At 46.2% G+C, this 20,607-nt stretch overlaps 1 protein-coding gene across 4 annotated transcripts in view; it reads left to right on the forward strand.

The window, feature by feature from the left end:
- Window positions 1-6,692: 6,692 nt before the first annotated feature.
- The window catches only part of Kirrel3 (kirre like nephrin family adhesion molecule 3), a 584,234-nt gene continuing 570,319 nt past the window's right edge, over window positions 6,693-20,607 (forward strand). For 2 of the 4 annotated variants that reach the window (XM_021242765.2, XM_087214242.1), the window contains exons 1-2: window positions 6,702-7,028; window positions 9,455-9,879. In XM_021242765.2, coding sequence (XP_021098424.2) covers window positions 9,825-9,879 — 55 coding nt within the window. In that variant the 5' untranslated portion in view covers window positions 6,702-7,028; window positions 9,455-9,824. The other 2 variants (XM_087214246.1, XM_087214243.1) reach the window with 2 other exon arrangements.

Here is a 20,607-nt window from a genome sequence, read left to right on the forward strand (position 1 = left end):
CAGGGTGGTGAATTGACTCCTTGTATTCTTCAGGTAATAATATCAGATCGGTGTCATGGTTTGTGTCTTCACTCTAGCCAATTTTCGTACAAATGCAAAACGATCAGAACAAAGACCAGGCAGGAGAGTTTGGATAAAAATTGCAAATCTATCACAATTCTGAGAAAACAACCAGATCACATACCCTGGGAGTAGGAGGAAGAAAAAAATACTTTTTATCAACTATAGAAGTTAGTTTCTTTCAAAGTGAAGATGTGCACCATTTCATCAGGGTCTCAGTTCAGACTTGCTTCTTTGATGTATTTATTTGCCCTGTTGTTATGGAATGGATGTTGAATGAATGTTTGTGCTCCTCCCAACTCCATCTGTTGAAAGTCTAGTCCCGTGGGACAGCAGTAGGAAGTAGGATCTTACCTGTGCGAGGTTATTGGGTCTTGCAGTGGTGTGGGATTAGTGCCCTCAAAGGAGACACAGAGAGCTTCTTCTCTGCTTCCTGTCATGGGAGGCCATCTGCAAAGAAGGAAGCAGCCCCTCTCCAGACACCAGGTCTGCCAGCACCTGGTCTTGGTCTCCCTAGCCTCCACAACTATGAGAAATGAATTCCTGGGCCACCTAGCTTATGTTATTCTGCTATAGTAGCCAAACGAACACAATGGTCAGAATGATAGGATGACTCAACCATTACTGAATAATAAATTCTTTGTCTTCCAAAGAAAAAAATCTTTCTCTGTAATATCTAGTTGTGCTGTTATTTCTGACCAAAATCTCTCATATAAGGCTGTTGAGTATATTCTAAGGATGATTTGCCTAAGGATAAAAGGTCTAAAGATGAACAGTCTGCCCCAGATAGCTAACACACATATAAGGTATAATTTTTCTTTTTTTTTTCCTTTGGTACCGGGGATCGAACTCAGGTCCTTGGCACCTGTGCAGCAGGCAGTGAAACCACTAAACTAAATCCCTGGCCCTGAGGTATAATTTTCATCCATATTATCTCATATGAAAATACCTATGGATGAAAGGGTCTGATATCTGAATTTGCTTCAAAATAATCCAGTGAGGTGGGAAGAAGCAAAAAAGATAGATGAAACCAGTTTAGCCATAGCTTGAGCATTGTCGGACTGGGTGATGGTACTTGGAGTTCTAAAAACAGTGGTCCTCAGATGTAGGAAGGTACCAGGGTCCCACCTCAAAGATTCTGATTCAGGAGGTCTGGAATATGGTCTGTGGGTTTGCACGGCAACAAGTTCTCAGTGGATGCTAATGCTGCTAGACCAAGGACCCCATGCTGAGAAACACTGGTTTATATTTACCCTCTGTTTTATATGATCAAAAAAATCCAAATCAAGTGAAGCTGTACTCAGCTGGCACAACAAAACAAGATGCATGAGAAAGCACCTCTGCCCCTGCCTGCTGCCAATTCCAGACAGTCAGCAGCTGAAAAAGATGAAGAGACACAACCCCAGAAAAACAATGAACCATCAACTCAATTCAAATTGGACCTAGTGTGGAAAAAATTAATGTTGTTTTTCCTCGTTTACTTTGAACCTATGTCTGTATAATTGTTATAGAGTGTGATAGATTCTCAGCTGGTTTGGGATTGCATAGTTAAGCAATATGAATAACTAGGGTTTCCTCTAACATTTTTTGACACAATAGCTAGACTTAGGTAGAGATTTATACAGATTGATGGCACTACCTCCCACAGTTGCCTGAGATTCAAGTTGGACTCAAAATGTATAGTCAGAAATCTGTCTCTCTGGCACTTCAGATGCACCAAGTTCCAGAAGATAGATATGCATTTCCTGGATCTAATTGCATCTAGAAACATCAGATGATGAACGAATAAAGTTTCAGACTTGAGACTGGATGATCACAGGAAGGATACCAGAAGTGTTAACTAAATCTTATTTCTTTTAAACTCCAATTAACAAACGATTACTGTGTCCCAGGCAATGAACTCTCTATAATCTGGGATATGCAAATATAAATTTTTAAAAAATTGTCCTTGGCCTTGAAGATCTCACATGTAGTTTAGAAAGTAGATGATAAATAGTTACAGTATTAAAAGCTATATAACAAGAGATTATAAGAATGCTATAGAAACCTATTCATTTTTGACTGAGAGGAAAAAGAAGTGAAATGAACTTTTTAATGAACAGCATTTGCTACAATTTGGATAAATGTCTACCAAAGGCCCATGTGTTAAAGGTTTGGTGCCTAGGGTGGTGCTATGGGAGGTAATGGAACTTAGTGGGATGTTCTGGGGTCACTGAGGCAAGCCCTTGAAAGGGATGGGGGACTCTAGCCCCTTCCTGTTCTTTGCCACCTGGCTCATGAGGGAGCATTTTTGTCCTGTCATGTGTTCCTGCCATGCAGTGCTGCCTTGCCACAGGTAAAAACAGTGAGGCCAGTTAACCATAGATTAAAACCTCCAGAACTGTGAACAAAGGAAACCTTTTTCCATTTTAATCTGATTAATTTTAATAATTGTTACAGTAAGGGAAAGTCGACTAGCATGGCATTCTAGGCAATTCTGCACCAAGGAGCATCCATTTGTTAGACAACAGGATAGATGAAGGAGGAAAAGCATGCCAGAAAAAGGAAATAGTATGAGAAAATATGGCAAAGCAAAAGTGGCTGCTATGTCTAATTAATAAAGCAATTTGGCAAGACTAAGGTTTGGGCTGTAAAGGAGGAAGCTAGTGATGAGACAGGAAAGGCATGCTGCTTTGACCCAACCTATGCATTATGATTTTAAAACTTATGCTTTACAGTGGAGACTGCTATAGACTGAATTGTGTATCCCCTTAAAATTTATATGTTAATACCTTAGCCCTCAAACGTGACTGAATTTGGAGACAGAGTAGGAAGTGATTGAGGTTTAATTAGGACATAAGGATGAGGCCCAAGTCCAGTAGATTTGGTGGTTTTATAAAGACAGTGATGCCTCACACCCAAGGAAAGGCCAAATGAGTACATAATGAGAAGATAGCTGTCTGCAGTACAAGAAGAAAACCCTCACCAGAACCTGTCCATGCTGGCACTGTGGTCTTGGACTGCTAGCCTCTAGAACAGGGAGATAAGAACTTTCTGTTACTTGAGCCATTAGCCTGAGTATGGAATTTTGTTATGGCAGCCTGAGCCAACTAAGATGGGGACCATCTACATTTTTAAGCACAGAGAGAAGATACTGAATTTCAAACAGACATATGTGGTAGATGCAGCTAGATGGTGGAGGGGGGTCTTGTTAATCTGGAGATTACCCAATGAGTTGAAGATGTATTCCTTCAAATAGAGGTGACTGAAACCTGGTATAGGATGAGGAGTTTGGAGTATTTGAACAGGAAGCACATTGCCAGCCTATTTATTGAAAACTTACGTATGTGTATATGTAAGTGTGTAAAGTTTTGTATATACATAAACTTATATAACTTTGTACGTTATAACTTTTATATGCATATATCTGGATACATATAATTTTATTATGTGAGGATAGAAAGGAAGAACATAGTGTGCAATAAATAGAAAAGACAGAGTAAACTTTGTCTTACAGGGACTTGGAGTGAGATGCAGCTGTTCCCTTGGCTGCCATAAAAATTTACTAATTTATAATACAGGACTAGAGTGGGGGGGGGGGTTGGAGCAATAGGTGGGGGAGAGACATAGAAAAGAATACCAGAGAAAAAGAGTAAACGCAGTGTAATTTCTCTTACTTTGAATACCACAAATGAGCCATATAACTGGAATTTCACTGTCTTCCAATATTTTCCACATAATTAGCCTATTCTTACACATAAAAAGAGCACATAGCATACTCTGAAATGATACTCGACCTGTTCCAAGCCCTGAGGAGGGATGCTGAGGCTTGCCTTTGGTGCCATCCCCAGAGCCTGGATGCAGGTCCCTGCCCATATACTTAGCCAGCAATGAGGCAAGGCACTGGGGCACCGCCATCTCCTTTCATAACATTTCTCATACCTTTTTTTTCCCCTGTAAAGTGTACACTCTTCAGGCCTTTGCCGAGAGAGATAATGCTGCTCCCGAGTGAATTGACTACCCAGTGCCCTGCATGCATGAGTGTGTCAAGGCTAAACAGGTCTATTGTTCTTTAGCAGTACTCTCAGAGAATCGTATTCTTGTGCAGAATGATGCCAAAGAGATAAAAATATCTTTCATTTCTATAGTGCCATGCATTTTAAAGTGTGTTCCACATTTTGCGAACTATACATAGGCTCATTTCATTACCCAGCCCCATAAAAGACAGCCAGAGCAATGCCAGGCACATGCCAGATATTTGACAATGGTTTAATAACAGAGTGAAGAATAAGTTAAATTGGATTCAGAAAACAGAAAATGGGATGTGGGGCACTAGGTAAAGCTTTGCTGTTCATTCACTAGTGTGTGTTCTGCCTACCAGAGTATGAGCTGGGGACACAGGTGAACTAGAGAAACACTTCCTATCCTTATAGGACTGCCAGCTTATCAGGGAAGATACATGATTAGACACATTTTACATTAAAATATCATTCACATTAAGACTGAGAAAGCACCAAGGATTTCATTGCCTTTAAATGAAGTCTTCCGTTTAGCCATTCAGGCATCATCATCCTCCTACACTAATAAAAGGTTTGTATCCAATGCAATGATAGGATGTATGTTGAAGAAAATGTATCCTGGATCCCAGAATCCAAGCTGTGAGCATGGATGTGAGTGTGGTGCTGAGAAAAATAAAGAATGGAAACACACAGGTTGAGTAAACTGGGGACAGACTGAAGGCACTCAGAGTAGAATGGAAATGAACAGTGTGAGGGAACACCAAGACTCATGAGAACTGCAGATTTCAAGGCCATTACCTGTTTTCTTGGGGGTAGGAACTGATCACTCAAAATATTCTGCCTTAATCGGGATGACATTAAGAGAAGCTCTTCCAAATCTTTCCATGTTGAAAGCTGTGGCCTGTGAAAAATAGACAGTAGGATTTAGGGGTTGAGGAGGACCTCAAAGATCCACTGGCTCAAACCAGTCACTTCATAGGTGAAGAAACATGTGCCCAGGTTCGTTAAATGTCCACAAGAGCTAGCAATGGTTTAGGCAGATTCAGGCTCAAAGGTTCTCCTGAACCCCCTGAACTGGCCCCTGTCTTGGATGAATCAGTGAAACAGACATCTTGCTCTTTGGGGATGCTTCTAAAATGCTAAATACCTGGTGGTTCTCGCCTTTTCCACTTCAATTGAGACCAACCATAGGGCTGGGGATTTAGCTCAGTGGTTCCGCTGCCTCACAAGCACAAGGTCCCAAGTTCAATCCCTGGTACCAAAAAAAAAGACACCAACCACAGTCAAAAGGTTAAAGTCATCTAATCTGCCTATACTAGTGATGGTGAACCTATGACATGCATGCTACAGCAGGCTGTTTATCAATGGAAGCTCTAAAAGTTTAGCCATCATTGAATGTGAACAAGAAATCTGGTTCAGAGAAATGAGAAAGAAATAAACTGGAAGATTGTGACTGCCAAGGTCAGACAGCTGCCACCCAGAGAAGCCCTCTGCAGACCATTTGGTCCCTGGAAGTGTATGTAGTTTGGTGCCCTTATTAACTTATCCAGGAGCAGAGAGTCAGGTTACCCTGAACTCCCACCAGAGGCCTGTTCAAAACTTGTTAAATCTCTGGGTAAGGTTTTAACCAGTACAGGCAGGATGTATAAAAAACAAAAAGAGAATGTGGTTTATAATGTGTCTGTGCAACAAATGTTAAAGAGGAAATTCTCTGCTGGTGACAACGGCCTGTCTCACAGAAGAGCCACTCCCTATCTTTATCTTAGTAATGGCACACAGGGACACACAAGACAGCTAGAGGAAGCTAGGCCCAGCATCTGCAGAGGCAGAGGTGGATGACAGCCCAGACACTGGCTCAAGGATGGGGCCCTGCAGCTTCCTGCAAAGCCTCAGGCAACTCTACCTAGAAGGTCCCATCTAGAAAGGAAGGTTCAGACAGATGACCTCCAGGGCAATTTCTCCATCTTATTAAATTGCCAATAAGACATCTTATATTTTTTTCCAGTTGTGCATATGTGTATACCTCTGCCCACGTAGCAGACACACTTTTCAATTGTGAAAATTCATATATCCATTCCACATGTCTGTAAGCACCCAAACGACCCTTTGCACAAACTAACAGAATAATGAATGCTATTGATTCTGGACTGACAGCCACGAAGAAAGTCTCCATGAGACCTGGGGATGAGCCAGGTTCTGTGAGGTCTATCTGAACACCAGCCTTCTCTGGGCACGGAACAACAGTGCTCTTTACTCCTGCACAGAACCCAGAACTTTGAGTCTCCTTCTTTGTTTCAGATTTCAGAAACCCGTGTGGGCCACACTTGTTGCCCAGAGAACAGGGCTTGGATACTGTTGGGGGAGCCTTGACGTTCTGTAAATTCTTGGCCAGCAATCCGCAGAGTCTGGGACAAGCTCTCATTCTCTGTGGGCTCCAATTTCCACTCTGCTCTTCGAAATTCCACTCCTGCTCCCCAAATTGGAGGGGGTAAGGGAGAGGGGTATAGAGGACACAATACTCGGCCCTGAAGGCCTGGGCAGAGGCATAGGGACTGAGGAAGTCGACCTCCTGGGCTACAAGCCTGGAGAAGAAACGCTGGAGAGGATGCCACCTGCTGGCGAGGGACCCCGGTTTGCATGGCGGGAGCTACAGAGACCTGGAGCCTGGATGCGCAGAAAACCAGAATTTGGGCGGTTTTCCAAATTGCTGCTTTTCCGCCGTCTCCTTGGGGCTGCCAGCTCTGCTGGCTGTGCTGAGAGACCCCGAACCCCGAGCGCCACCCCCCCACCCCGGAGGGCGGAAGTTTCCAGCAGGTCGCTTCCCTCTCAGTGCTCTCCAAGGTCTGAGGATTCTCCGCGCTTCTCCATCAGGTGGAGCCGTGCACTCCGCGCTGCCTCCTCCCTCCTCGCGAGCGAACCGCGCGCAGGCCACCTCGCAGCGCCAAGAGGTTAACCGAGCCCCCGGAGGAGGTGAGGCCGGGCGGAGGTGGCGGGGCCGCCGTCGGGCCTGGCGCCAGAGCGCGGCCGGCTGTGGGTCCTGCAGGTACCGCTCACGTTCCCTGCCCCACGTGGTGGCCGCCGAAGATTGCTGTGGGTTTTCCGGCACTCAGGGTTGAAACGCCTCTTGCTCGGTCCTTTTAGAGGCGGGCAGCTCATCACTTAATCCAAGCTTTTTCCCTTCCTGCCGGAGACCGGAGGCTGCGGGGAGGGAGCGGAGGGGGACGGAGAAGGGAACAGGCCCAGCTGGCTGTGGGGGTCTGGAACCATTCGGGGGAGGCCAGTCTCAGAAATCAGTGGGAGAGGAAAACAGGTCCTTCCAACCTCAGACTCTCCCCCCCTTCCCCGCACGCGCGCGCGCGCGCGCACACACACACACACACACTCCCAGACTGTTCTCCTTTCTAGGACTAAGTGTGTGAGCGTGCTCCGCTTACGAGTGCCCGATTGCCCTGTAGTGCAGTCCTCTAGCCCTATGACCCGCGTTTTGTAATACTGTACTTCCCCTGGGCTGAATTAAACAAATCTGGGCTCCGGGCCATTTAGGAATTAACAGTCAAAATTAAATAACGGCTTAATAGATAAATCTTTTGCTTGGGCAGGTACCATCTACATTCTAATATTAGTTTTATTCACTGCAAGACTTAGCCATAGGCGTGATACCTTGACCTTTCATTTTCCCTTGCCCTGTAGATTTAGTGCAAAGTTACTCCTAAAGCTTCAAACACTGTACATACAGTATTTTCAGGCTTAATATTGTTATTTGGCATGCATTGTTTGAAATTTTTCTTCTTTTGTGCATATTACTGATTCACCTCTTGTGTTTCATTGCACTGTCAGTTGGTTATACAAAGCTAATAGACCAAGGCTATGCTGACACATTGCTCCTGTACCTTGTTAGTTCATATAGCTGATGGGTTGCCTCTTTTGTCTTCTCTTAACTTTCTCTTGCTCAGCATCCCCACCACCACCACTACCTAGCTTGCTTACAGATTTCCCTTTGATATGTTTAACAGCCTTTAAGGGATGCAGTTAAATAAACTATTAAGTTATGAATAAAAAAGTCAACAAAGCAGACACCTACTAATTTGTAATCTTTGATGTCAACTACCAGGTGTCAGCTCCTACCAGCACACACTTTTGCGTGTGCCCCTACTTCTTTCTTGTTCATAAATTCCAAGGGGTGCTTTCTGACGTTAACATCCACAGGAAAATCAGAGTTGGAAGGAGCCTTGTAGCCAGCAAAGTCCCCTCATCTGTGATAGTGATGGAGAAAACGCTAAGAGGTTCCCAAAAGACCTCCAGAAGGTCCAGAGATTGAGGAAGCAATGATTGATTTTATAATTGAATGTTGAGTGGCCCGCACTGAGAGCATCTTTCATTCTCATCCCCACCCCTTCACCTGCTCCACATAACGGTGCATGTTTTTATATGTTGCTTTGTAATAGCCGTATAGTTTATGTCTTGTGTGTATACTCTGCTTCCACTCTAGATTATGAGCTCCTGAGGGTATGCTCTGCTTACTATTTTATTTTCCCCCCAGTGGCTTGCTTATTCCAGGCATGCCTAAATGTCTATCGAGTAAATAGACCTAGATAAATTCATGTTGATATCCTGGAGGAAATAGAGTTTGATTTGAGTGTGTATTTCATGACAGGTAACAGACCTGAAAGTTCTTAGGAGGCTGTTGCCTGTGACCTTGGCCTCTCCTTCCCAGTCAGACTCATAGCACCTTTTGGAGAAAAGACACACACAGAGTGATGGAGTGTTCATTAGGGGAGAGGCTCCAAATGCAAAGACAGGCTTCTCCCTGTCCTTGTTAAGAAATGCATGGACCAGGACAATAATAATAAATGCGTATGTGTCACAAACCTACTTGTTTTCCCTCTCACTCCCACATTTTGTTTTCCAGGAGCAGTGCAAAGCAAACTAATATCCAAGCATTCAGTTTATATTACCTACCCCCTAGGAAAGTCTCAAAAATGCAAAGCATGCTTCTCTCTTCAACTCCCAAGTCTCCCACTGCATACATCGGCCAAATCCTTGCTGAGGGAAGATGCGCCCCCTCCCTCCCGCCTCTCCCTAGCTCCTTTCAGCCCAGTTTCCAGTCCTGGCGTAAAGGCAAGGCATGCACAGTCTAACGCATGTGCACGCATATAGTCCTCCTTAACTTCTCTCCCGTTAGACAACATTACGTCTTGTGAACAAAAAGTCACAGCTCCGCTCCGTGCTCACGATGCTTTTTGGCCAATAATGGTGACAAAAGCTGAATATCCCCTATTAGGGAAAAGGAGAGAAGACAGGCTTTCCCCCATCCTTCGTTTTGCAAAGATCTCTCTCCAAGTGTTTCCTCTTTCATTATGACCTGTTTCCCCTCCCCCTCTCCCCTCCCACCCCAGCTTCTGTGAAAGGAGCCCTTCTGTCACTCGTCACTCGCTCGCTCGCTCGCTGTGGGAGGAGCCCGCCGGAGGGAGCCCTGTGCCTGGGATGCCTAGAGCCAGAGAATGGACCTGCTCCGAGGGGCAACATTGCTGAGGATCCCGGCTTCCCGAGGCGGCTAAAAGCAGAGGATTTGTGTTGGCTGGCTGCAGAGACCGGGAGGCACAAAGAGCCCGAAGCCACTCAAAAGGACGGAGGGACAGACAGGCAGATGGTCTGCGCGAACCGGAGAGGATCCGCGGCGGAGGCTGAGCACCGAGAGCCACCGAGGAAGAGAAACTAACTGCACACCAAGTTGCCCCGCCGGCTTTCCCCACGCTGCGCTGAGGAATGAAACCTTTCCAGCTCGACTTGCTCTTCCTCTGCTTCTTCCTTTTCAGTCAAGGTAGGACCCGTGCGCCGCTGGAGTTGGAGCGAAGTCCGCTGGGTTGTCAGGACGCGGGAGGCAGAGAGCAGGAATGTGGGCAGGCTTCGGAAACTCGGGCTGATTGATGCGTCTCTCGGTGCCTACGGAGAGGCACTGCTGTTTGCTGCTTTGCCTTTGCAAATGCAACAAAATGGTATTGTTTATTTTCCTTTGGAAGGACGGGGATGGAAGGGCAGGGGAGGGAGGCGACTTTCTCTGATCACTTGTCAACATCCAACTCCAACTCTCCAATGCAAATGAGTTCTTTATGCTCCCGGTGTGTTAATTAGGTAGTATGTCTGTGGCCACGCCGTCTGAACTTCTGGGCATCTCCTTTCTTTTACTCCCAGGCTGGGGGAGAGCGGCAGGGAAGGGGAACATTGTTTGGGTGGCTGTTTCAGCACCAATAAGGTCTAACTTGCCTGAGCGTTCAATAGGAAATATGTCCATTTGCACAGTTGCAGAGGGGGGTTGCATATTACTGCTGCGTTGTGGGGGTAACTTGCAGTGGTTAGGGGAAGCTTGTAAAGAGTTTCATTGAATGTCCTTGAGCTCCCTGAATAAGGCTGAATTCTGAGACCCACACAGCACTGGATTTGTGCCTGGTGCCAATTCTTTCCTTTCTGCAGCCTAGCCATGGTGAGACAGGGGTGGACTTTCTTGGGAAAGAACTTTGCCACCTCTGGGCTCCCTGCCACTGGGAGTCATGGGCTGGCCAAGGTGGAAGGAGGGAAGGGGAATTCTGAAGAAAGGGTTCGAGTGTCTACTTAGCCAAAAGCATCGAAAGTTACCTGTGGAATTGGGTTTGAAGGGGAAAGTGAATTGCTTTCATCCCACTCTTTGGAATGCCAGTACTGCCTCTGCCATCTGAGGCAGCATTTGTGCCAGCTAGCACAGCTCTTAGAGGGACAGGACTCTCTCAGAAAAATCCACAACAGAACACATCCATCTGTTGATTAAATGAAGGGTAAAAGTTTTTGAGAAAGCAGAGCCTCAGCATGGGTGGCTGCCTCTGCAAGCAAACAGCATGTATCCCTCACTCCCCCGTCAAGAAGAAGCCAAATGTAAGCAAAAACCCAGCCTCCTGCCTTCACTCTTCCACTGATTCTTCTGATCACTTATTTAAGATTTTTCCCTTATTCATACAGTTCAAACTTTGCTATTGATCCTCCTGATGAAACTTGACACCCCCCATGTGAGTGTGTGTTGATAGTGGTTGTATGTAAACACACTCACACACTCATGTATTCATGGCTGTGTGTGTCTTACCAGGGCTGCCTACAGCAGTAGAAAGATAAATTGCCTTCCCGAGAGTTTTCAGGCTGAATGAATAAGAGCTATCCCAGAACACTAGTATGGAGACAGGTTCCGTTATGTCACCATTTTGTGAGATTACCCTTTCTTGGATATGTGCGGACTTGCTTCTAGGCACACACGTGCACATATATGTGATACTAACTCCTGTTCTTCTTTGCCTGTTAACAATTCCCTCAGAAAGTTGCATGTAGAATCCCTGAGAGGAGGGAATCTTCCATCCATTCTCCCTACCCTGCCTCATACACATGCATTTTCATGAGACTAATGTAAGTTTTAGCCAGCTCTTTGTGTATTTAGAAGCTTTATCTGTGATTCTTCTCTAGATTGGCATAAGAAGCCTATAGACATCTAAATGCCACTCTGCCTCTCAGAATCATTATCCTGTGCACCTTTCACTTTGTTTCATCCTCTCTGAGTACCAAACTATTTCTTGACTGCTGCATATGAATCGTTAAATATTTACCTTCAGAGGTTAAATGCTGTGTTTCACAGAACACGAGGAAGAGACCACAGCATCATATACTTCACAGTGCTTTGTGATTCCTGAGTGTTCTGAGCTTGGCCAGAACTATCCACCACTCCAAGCCATAGGCACATAGTTCATCAGACTCCAAAACAGATCTCTAGACTCTGTGCCCCAAATGGACATTTCTTGTCAGATAGCCTCTTTCACTGCACACACTGTAGGTCTCTTGAATAGGCAGCTTCTGATTGTAGCAATGAAAGCTCTAGAGAGAAGGTGTTTGATGCATATCTTCTGACTTGATCTGTGGACATTTTTTATTTGTTTGTTTTTAGGGGGAAGTTTTGGTACCGGGGAACGAACTTAGGACCTTGCGCTTTTGAGGCAGGTGGCGGAACCACTGAGCTAAATCCCTGGCCCTGGACATTTTAAAAAATGTGGTCATTGTTTGGAGTATTGTGAATTCCCCAGAGATACTGTTTGATGCTCTTTGCCCATATGCTTAGCTGTTGTGGCCCAGCCCACCCAGTTCCATGCACGCTTCAAGTTATTGGATACAGTGTATCCACTTTGAGGAGGTCACTAGATAACTAGCCAGTGTGGCTCGAGATGATCCCCATGACTGAGAACTGAAGGTGCAGCCCCACCTGTCACCCATCATAGAGCCACCTGCCTGACCCCCGCCTCCAGCATGCTGCTCCTCTCATAATGCTTTTCCAAGGAAATGTGCAAGGCTCGGGAGCACCCTTCCTACAGAGAGAACAAGTGTCCAAGTTGTTTTTAGGTTCATATCTGGCCATCCTGTGACATGGCCATCTGCAGTCAACCACTTCTTCCAAAGGGAAGCTACATGTCATTTTGGAGTTCTGGAAACATAGTTCTTGGGCTCCCTGCTCCCGTGGCCCCCTTTCTGTGCAGAGGGAGCAAGCACTCCAGTGTTCTGAAGACTTTACCAGAAAAACTGGAAGTAAATCCTAAAGCCTATTTCAATCATACTTTCTCTCTTGAGTGGTTGACTATTTGCTGATCTTTACTTTTCCCCATAACCCTTTAGAAAGAAAGCAGAAGTCAATGTATAATTAAAGTCAGTGTCCTTATTCTTTAAAGTTTGGGCTTTTGTGCAGATTAGGATCAAAATATGTCTTTATCTTTCTTAAGGTGGCAGTAGAAAGGCTAAATGACATTCCTCTGTCCCCACCCCTGCCAACAACAACACTGGGCTTGGCTGGCAGCAGGGGAATGGAGAGCTGTTAGTGTGTGGTGCGTATGGATTTCTCTCTTCCTGGGGATGCCTCTTCCCTCAGCTGTCAGGATGGTTGTGCTTAGTACAGAGAGGGATAATGTCACAGCACAATTTGCCTCCTGTGGAGAAACGGCATGTTCTGCCCCTGGGTGAAGAAGAATCGATTCTCTTGTCATCCATAAACTTAGAACTTGCTGTATTTTTCCCTTTATCATTTTAGTTCATCCACAACTATTACCTCCCATACCCTCCTTAATCTTTAGGCCTCATCACATTCGGCCAGCACTAGCACCTCTTAGGTGGCTTTGGAGGAATAATGGCTCAGCAGGACCGAAGACTCCCAGTTTCCCATCATGTCTCAAGTTCTGAGACAATGTGGGGACAAGCAACAGTGCAGACTTGGTGGCTTTCTACTTCAGACACTAAGAAAGGTGATTTCCTTGCTCTCTGACATTCTATTCTGCCATTCCCAGAGCATCCAGTCCCGCCTAGAGCGTTTGAGGTCCAGAAGGCTTTAATTCTGCTGAACCCAGGTATCTTGTTGGCTTTGCGCATGTGTCTTACTCCTCTGAACATGACGGGGTGAAAGTGAAAACTTGAATTTACCTGTTAATGACATAGCTGAGTGGAGGATTAATATGGCTACCATCTCCCTATTGGGAAGAATCTAGGCAGCACATTTGCACTCCTGATTGGCAGGAGACATCAAAGAGGGAATCAAATGGCAGGGGTCATGGCAACCTGAATCTCCAAGGGAACAGAAGAGCATGAAGCAACCAGAAGTGTGAACAGTGTGGGTGGGAAGAGCTGGCCAGGGTGCAGAGAGCCCAGGGGAGGACAGGAAACATGGAAAGAACAACCACTGGGACAAGCTTGAATTTGCCAGGATCTCTCTTGGGGAGGAAAGGGAAAGAGCAGGTATCAGAAGACAGCATGAATACATTGGGGAACCCAAGAATGAAGGAGACCAGAGGGGGTGCAGGCAGAAAAGGAAACAGAATGAGCAGCAACTTCCGAAACATTTAACCTTACCCAGAAATGTCATCTAACAAAAGATGAGGCAAGTGGCATGATTCTTCGAGCATCAGCAACCCAAGCAGTATGACATCTTTTCCAGGGGAGGAAGAATCACTTCTTTTGTCCCTGAAGGTCAATGCACAGCTGCCAAGGGCGTGGGACCACTTCTTTAAGAAAGGTTATGGGTGGGGACCCGGATATGCCTCTTGAATATGGGGGTGTGGCTGAGTCTGCTGCCCAACAGGGAGCCCTCATTTGCCAGCCAGACCTATTGAAGATGAAAAAGAAACCCCAGGGGAGGGGGGTGTGGGTGTGGTCAATGCCTTCATACCACATTGAGAAGCTCCCATGGACTCCCCTCCCTCTTGGGTGTACAAAGGAGCCTCTGGCTTGGAACATGGCAGCAGCAAGTCAGGCACGGTACCAAGGAGCAGCCCTGCCTGGTGTGTGCCTGTTTTGGTGGAAGCCAGTGCCAGCAGGAGACCGGGTGGAGCAGGGGATTAGGCCTGAAGATGCAATTTTTCTTTTTTGTTAAGCCCAGTGGGGGTGACTTAGGCAGTATTATATTGCAGGCCCAAAAAAGCACATGAATAATCCAGAGTGAATTCAAGAGATTTCAATAGCAAAATAATAACAATACTAATGATACCTTTGATTTGCCGAGTACTTTTCTTCCAAGGAGATAAAAAGATAAACTGTTTGGGAAACCTAAACGAAGAAAAGAAAATTGCTTGCTTGTGATGGAGGATTAGGGAATAGGGCCAGAGCACTAGTTTTAAGGTCTTAATGCAGATCTGGGAGACTGGAGGGGCTGAGCCAGGCACAGACATCATTTTTCAGCTACAGAAATTCCTTGTCCTGGTAAGATGTTGAGATGACATTTAGGTGGAAAAAATGCAGGCATTTTTTGTTCAGGCCAGTTAGGAGATCTAGGAGCCCTGAATGCATTCTGTGCCCAGGAGCAGGGATATTCTACTTCAGCAGCAGAGAAGGTCAGGGAGATCGTGAACATACTGGATTCCACACTTGACTGGCACTACCCCAGTACGCCTAACTTTAAAGTGAGCTCCGAGCAACAGTTCTCCCTCAAGGCCATCGGACACCCCAGGATTCACACAGCAGGGTTCAGCTGGAACTGTTGCTCTGGGGCTGTGTGTTCCCTGGGATTTCATATCCCATCGCTGCCATCCACAAGGGAGGGAAGAGCAAAGCCAGCCAGTACCCTAAGCTCCCATTGGCATAGCTTCTCCCTGTATGCCAAACAGAGTGGGATTTTATTTCCAGTTAGGGGAATGAGGCGAGAATTGACTGCACTGAGACACAGTGCTGTTCCATATGTCATCACATGTCATTTTCTTTTCCCAAGGGGAAAGCCAGAATTTACCCAGTTAGGTGTGCACATCAAGCGAGAATCTAGATGCCTCATAGATCAGCAAAATACTTCTCTCCCAGCCAGGCAAGGAATGCTGTGCCCTCCCTTCTGCCAGAGCTTTATTATTAAGCATGGGAGAGCTTCACTCTCCACCTTTTCTCAGAACCCACTCTGTGCCACAGAGCTAAGGGTCACGGGAAGGCTGTGGGCCTGCACAATGGACTCCCTCCCCCATTTATCATGATCTTTCATTCATTTTCTGCTTCTTAACCAGAAGGAGCTGAGGATCGAATGCTATGCCCCCCACCCCGCCACCCTTCCTCCTTTTCCACTGGTAAAAATGAGTATTCTGGCAGTATACTTCTAGAAGTCAGTAAATGTCAATATTAGATAAGTGTTTCTTTATATCACTGCAATTTAGCATAAGCTGCTTGGAAACAAATGTCTTCCGTAAGCACATAGTGTTTCAGTGAATACACAGTCAACACCACTATGAGGATTAAATAAATGTCAGCTTTCCCTGGGTATGTGTGGTAACAAGCTGGAGCCTTGGAAATGCTGGCCAGTGTGAGTGAGTCCTGCTCCTTGCTGGGTTCTTCTGTTGCAGTCCCTGTTGAGCTGTGGAGAGTGGGAGGAGGACACTCATCCATCTCCTTTCTGGGAATAATGGCCAAGGAAGCAGCTAAACCCAGACACTTCCTGCATTCCCAGGAAGGCTTTTCTTGGGAGCCTAGAAACCTTCATTTGGCCTTTTGACCCCCTACTCCACATGCACATGCACATGCACATCAATACACAGCTTCCTGCTGAAGTGTGGTGATGTCTTCAGGCACTTCCCTCAAAGCACCTTCTCCTGCCACATGCTCCTGTCTTCAAAGGCAATGCCCCACAGATCTACCTGAGGCTGGTTTGGGGATGATATTTAAACTAAAACTGCTAGGACCTACATGTGTCAGTCTTAGAGAAGATATGTGCACTTCAAGCTGAATTATCCAAATAGTCTGCCCCCTTGACCTGCACACACTGAAAGATTGTTGCAAGTTCCGATTCTTGCCAGCTTATGTCTTCAACACAAGAACTTGAAATCTGATACTATGAGCAGCAGTGATGACAAACAGTCCACACTTTCCCTCCAGGACTCCACATATTCTGGTGTCTCAGTGGACCTAGTTTGTTACTCCTTCTTTTATGATCAGTGGCATTTTATGACACCGAAGCCCAGCTGTTGGCCATTCAGCCAGAAGTTACTGTGGATATTGTGGTAGACACTTGCCAGGCGCTTTCGACGTAGCTGTGACTAGAACCATATTTCTCTCCCTAGAGTTCACTGGTTGGCAAGCAGGCACTGAACTAAGGTATAACACAGTGAGCTCAGAGCTGTCAGAGTGTTCTGAGAACAGCTGGCACAGCCCAGGACATCACAGGGGAGGTGACATTTGTGCTTGACTGTGAAGGATGCTTAGGAGTTCTCCAGATGAGACATGAACCGAGTGTTCAAAGCTGTGCCTTGCAGTGCTTGCAAAGGCAGGAAAGCAGAACAGAATGTGGTGTGTTCAGAAGCACTGGGTAGTGTGGATGACTGGAATGTGGGTGGGTTAGGGAAGTGGGTGGTAAACTCCAGGAAAGGATGGGAAGGGCCTGGTTTGAAATGGTCTTGAATAGCATGATATATCTTTTGAGAATGGATTGACAGAATTAAGTCAATACTTTAAAAACACTATTAGTAGCTGGTGGGTCTGTAGTCCTCTGAATATCTTGGGTTCGGAGATCAATATGTTATTTATTTTTCTTGGTATTTGCTGTGTTTCACATTGGGCTTAAAAAAAATGGAAAATTGAATGGAAATAGACTCACCTCCTCTTCCTGACTTCTCTTCCTTCAAGTTGTTATATAAATGGGTAGAAAAGTGAGCAAAAGAATAATACTGGGGAACTTACCTTCACTACTGGTCTGCATTCCAGAGAGAAGACAGCAAAAGGTGGTAGGTAGGTGAATGCTTACAGGAGGTGTGTGGATAGAATGTGGATGAGAACACACAGTGCCCAAGCAGGGCTTGCTGTGTACACACCACCATGTAAGGAAGGGGAGTGTATCAAGAACTGGGGTTGGCATGTTTCTGGGGACCCCTGAAGGCCACAGAGTTGGTGACAGCCTGACATTGAGGACGAGTAGGTAATTGAAGAGGACATAAGGATGAGGGTGGGGAAAGCAAGAGATACCTGGGGACATTTTGATGGTGATGTCTTTCTTGTTCTCAAGAGAAACTAGCTCTGGGATGAACTAGGTAACAAGTTAAATGCTTCCACACAGAACATGTTAGACGTGCTTTATAAGTCACCCGTGCCAAGTCACCTTTCATTTAATAGCACAGAACATCATCAGATCTACCTGTGGGTTCTGAGCTTTGTTCTATTCTGTCCAGGAATTGGTGGGGGCTGGCAGGACAAGCTCAGTGGGAAAGCAAAACTCCCAATTGTTCTGCAAGAAATAGACAGTAACTATTGTTCTGCAAGACGGTGTATACCTAAGTCTTGTATCTAAGGCTACTCCACTGAGCAGTCTCTTAGAGCTGAAAGTTCTAAGAGTATATCGGGTCATCATGAATACAAGAGTCAGGTCCTAAGAAATGGGTTGAGAGTCCAAATGGGTTGATGTCCAAAGTGTCTCCCTACTCTACAATTCCCTGGATATTATCTCTCAGCAACAACCCATATATTTCGGATAACACACTTCTAGAAGCTAGATGATGGATTCTGGATCTCCTTGCTAGTACCTTTTCTTGTAGGTGCCCTGCAGAGTCCTTTAGTTGTTATTGGTTGTGGTAGTGGTAACAGTAATTGTATTTTTATCATGATGATAATTAGCATTTGTATAAAGAATCACAAATTGCCAAGTGCAACTTTCTCAAGCAATACCTCTTTTCAACACAATAGCAATGAAAGGAGGGTGTGATTCAAATCCCAGAGAGGGCATCTTGCTTGACCAAAATCCTTCCCAATCTGGGTCACTGTTTCATGTGCTTTGATGCTTCTAAGGGTGCTGGTAGTTCCAGCTGCTCCAGACCATCAACACTAAACAATGCATGAGAAGATCCTAAACTGAGGTGTAAGACAATTCATGTTCTTAGAATTTATGGGAATTTTTAGTGACCAGACATAGAAAGGGATTTTATGGGTTCCCTCTGAAGATCAGGGAGCTAATTCCCAGAGCTGATCTTTGAACGGTAACCTGGCATTGTAGCACGATTTCTTTTTGAGTTCAGATTCTTTCTGAGTTGAGTCCTTCATCTTTCTGGGAACTGGCTCTATCTTGAGGGCTCAAGGTGCCTGGCAGCTCCAGCCTGGGCATGTGACAGGCCATCGCTTTGTGTTGAGGAGTAATGAAGAGTAATCAAGGAGATACTGCTTGGGTAGTTCCTTTTGGACCTGTTCTCCCCTCCTCAGACACACACACACACACACACACACACACACACACACGCAAAGAGTAAGGAAGTGAGGGACTTTTCTTCTCTTACTTAGTTGATTAAAATAGCCATATCTTTTATCATCACTGGTGGCTAGTACACTATTGGGCACACAGAATAAATGTTAAAATATTGGACTGAAATGTGAGAGATAATGGAAGAAGGAGAAGAAAGTAGAACCAGTGATAATCATGAGCACATGCAGAAATGCTGAGGGCTTCCGGCCAGAGGCAGAGGAAAGAACCTGGCTATTTAAAGTTTGGTTTTCCCCAGTATGAAGCTGTTCCTCTCTGAGGGATGCCTTGAATGACCATCAGGTCACCAGGTATGCTGCCAAGAGAAACTTCCTCTGGCAAGCCACTCACTCCTGGGCTTCAGCAAGAAGCCACCATGCCCTTCTGTCCTTTAGTGTGTGTCAGTGCCCATTTCTGTCAGTCACCTGCAAATGTCACAGGTGACTCCACTCTGTGCAGTGTGACAGTCCACCTGTCACCTTTGGCAATGCTGGGAGCTATGACAACTTCGGAGTCACACGGGGGCCTGGGTGGTTTATTTTGCAGGCATTAGGGGGACATAAACTTAGAGCATGCATCAGGGTGTGGCACAAGAAGAGATCCTCCATCCTTTCGTGCCCCTCTGGCCTGGTGGCTCTGAAAGAGAATCCACCAGTTAGTTCCCCAGTGGCTTGGTAACCTATATTGTGGGACCTACACTTCCCTGTGTCTCATTTATGAATGCTGGGGACCACCCTTGCCCTCAAGGATACAGCTTCTGAAGCCTTTTTCTAGGTAGGATGCTGACCCAGTGTGCGGGGCAGCCGTGGAAAGAGGACCTACTCTTGATGCAGGAGAACAAAATGCGTGGGGATATGACGCCTGGTGAAGGCTGCAGTTCTCAAGTTGGCCTTATGGTGGCAGCAGCAGCGCTTGCAAAGCCCAGGAGTGAGCCCAACGCTGGCTGCTGAGACCATAATGCCGGCTGCCTGGAACTGAGGTCAGAGAAACCTGGATAGGAGACAGGGGCATGGTGGGCAGGAGGCAGGAGGCTGTGCTCATCCACCTCTAAGTGGGGAGGGCAACGTTTCAGATGGCGGTGGTTCTCAAATAAGCCTAGGTTCTGCTCTCCTATTCTGCTGGGTGTGAGGGCAGTGTTAAAGGGAATCCCTACGAAAAGTGGCAAGATCTAAGTGGGTACAATTAAAAATGATCAGAGGGGCTTGGAAGAACTACAAAGAAGAGAGTGGGGAGCCTCGGCGTGCGATGTGGGTGTCCCTGCAGTGAGGGATGATGTTTCTCTGTGAGTGCCAAATGTCCGGCCTCCACTCTGGGGGACTGGCAGCACCCACCACCCCTCTGCCAGGCATGAGTCCCTTTCACCTTGCAGGAGTCACTACTGCTGCTGCCATTGTTGCTCCCCTCCATCCCTGTGCCGAAAAAGCGAACCAGCAGATGCTCAGATGAAGCTGTAGCATTCCCGATCTCCCAGGCAGGTACTTACTACTCTGTTTTCACCTCTGGGCAGAATTACTCATTTCTAATGGCTCCATCAGGAAAGCATCGCCATGAGCCAGGGCTGTCAGGAGGTTGTTCCTCTAGGCAAGGTCAACAGGTCTTGGTGGCAGGAGCTGGAAGCCGGTGCTCTGTGCTCCACAGCAGGGACAGCTGGGGAGTCCTGCTGGCCCTGTTGTCTTTTCCTTAACAGCCAAAGATACAGCAACTAGTCCTTTCTGTCTTTTGAGACCCCAGAGTCGATCCATATGCAGCATTACATGAGGTAGTACAGGCAGGATGAAGAAGCGCCGAGGCCACCACTGGAGAAGTGCTCTCCTT

Source organism: Heterocephalus glaber, unplaced genomic scaffold, assembly GCF_053883595.1.
Source record: "Heterocephalus glaber isolate CG9 unplaced genomic scaffold, H.glaber_assembly_v1.0 deba00001446, whole genome shotgun sequence".
In the NCBI taxonomy this organism is placed as follows: domain Eukaryota; kingdom Metazoa; phylum Chordata; class Mammalia; order Rodentia; family Bathyergidae; genus Heterocephalus; species Heterocephalus glaber.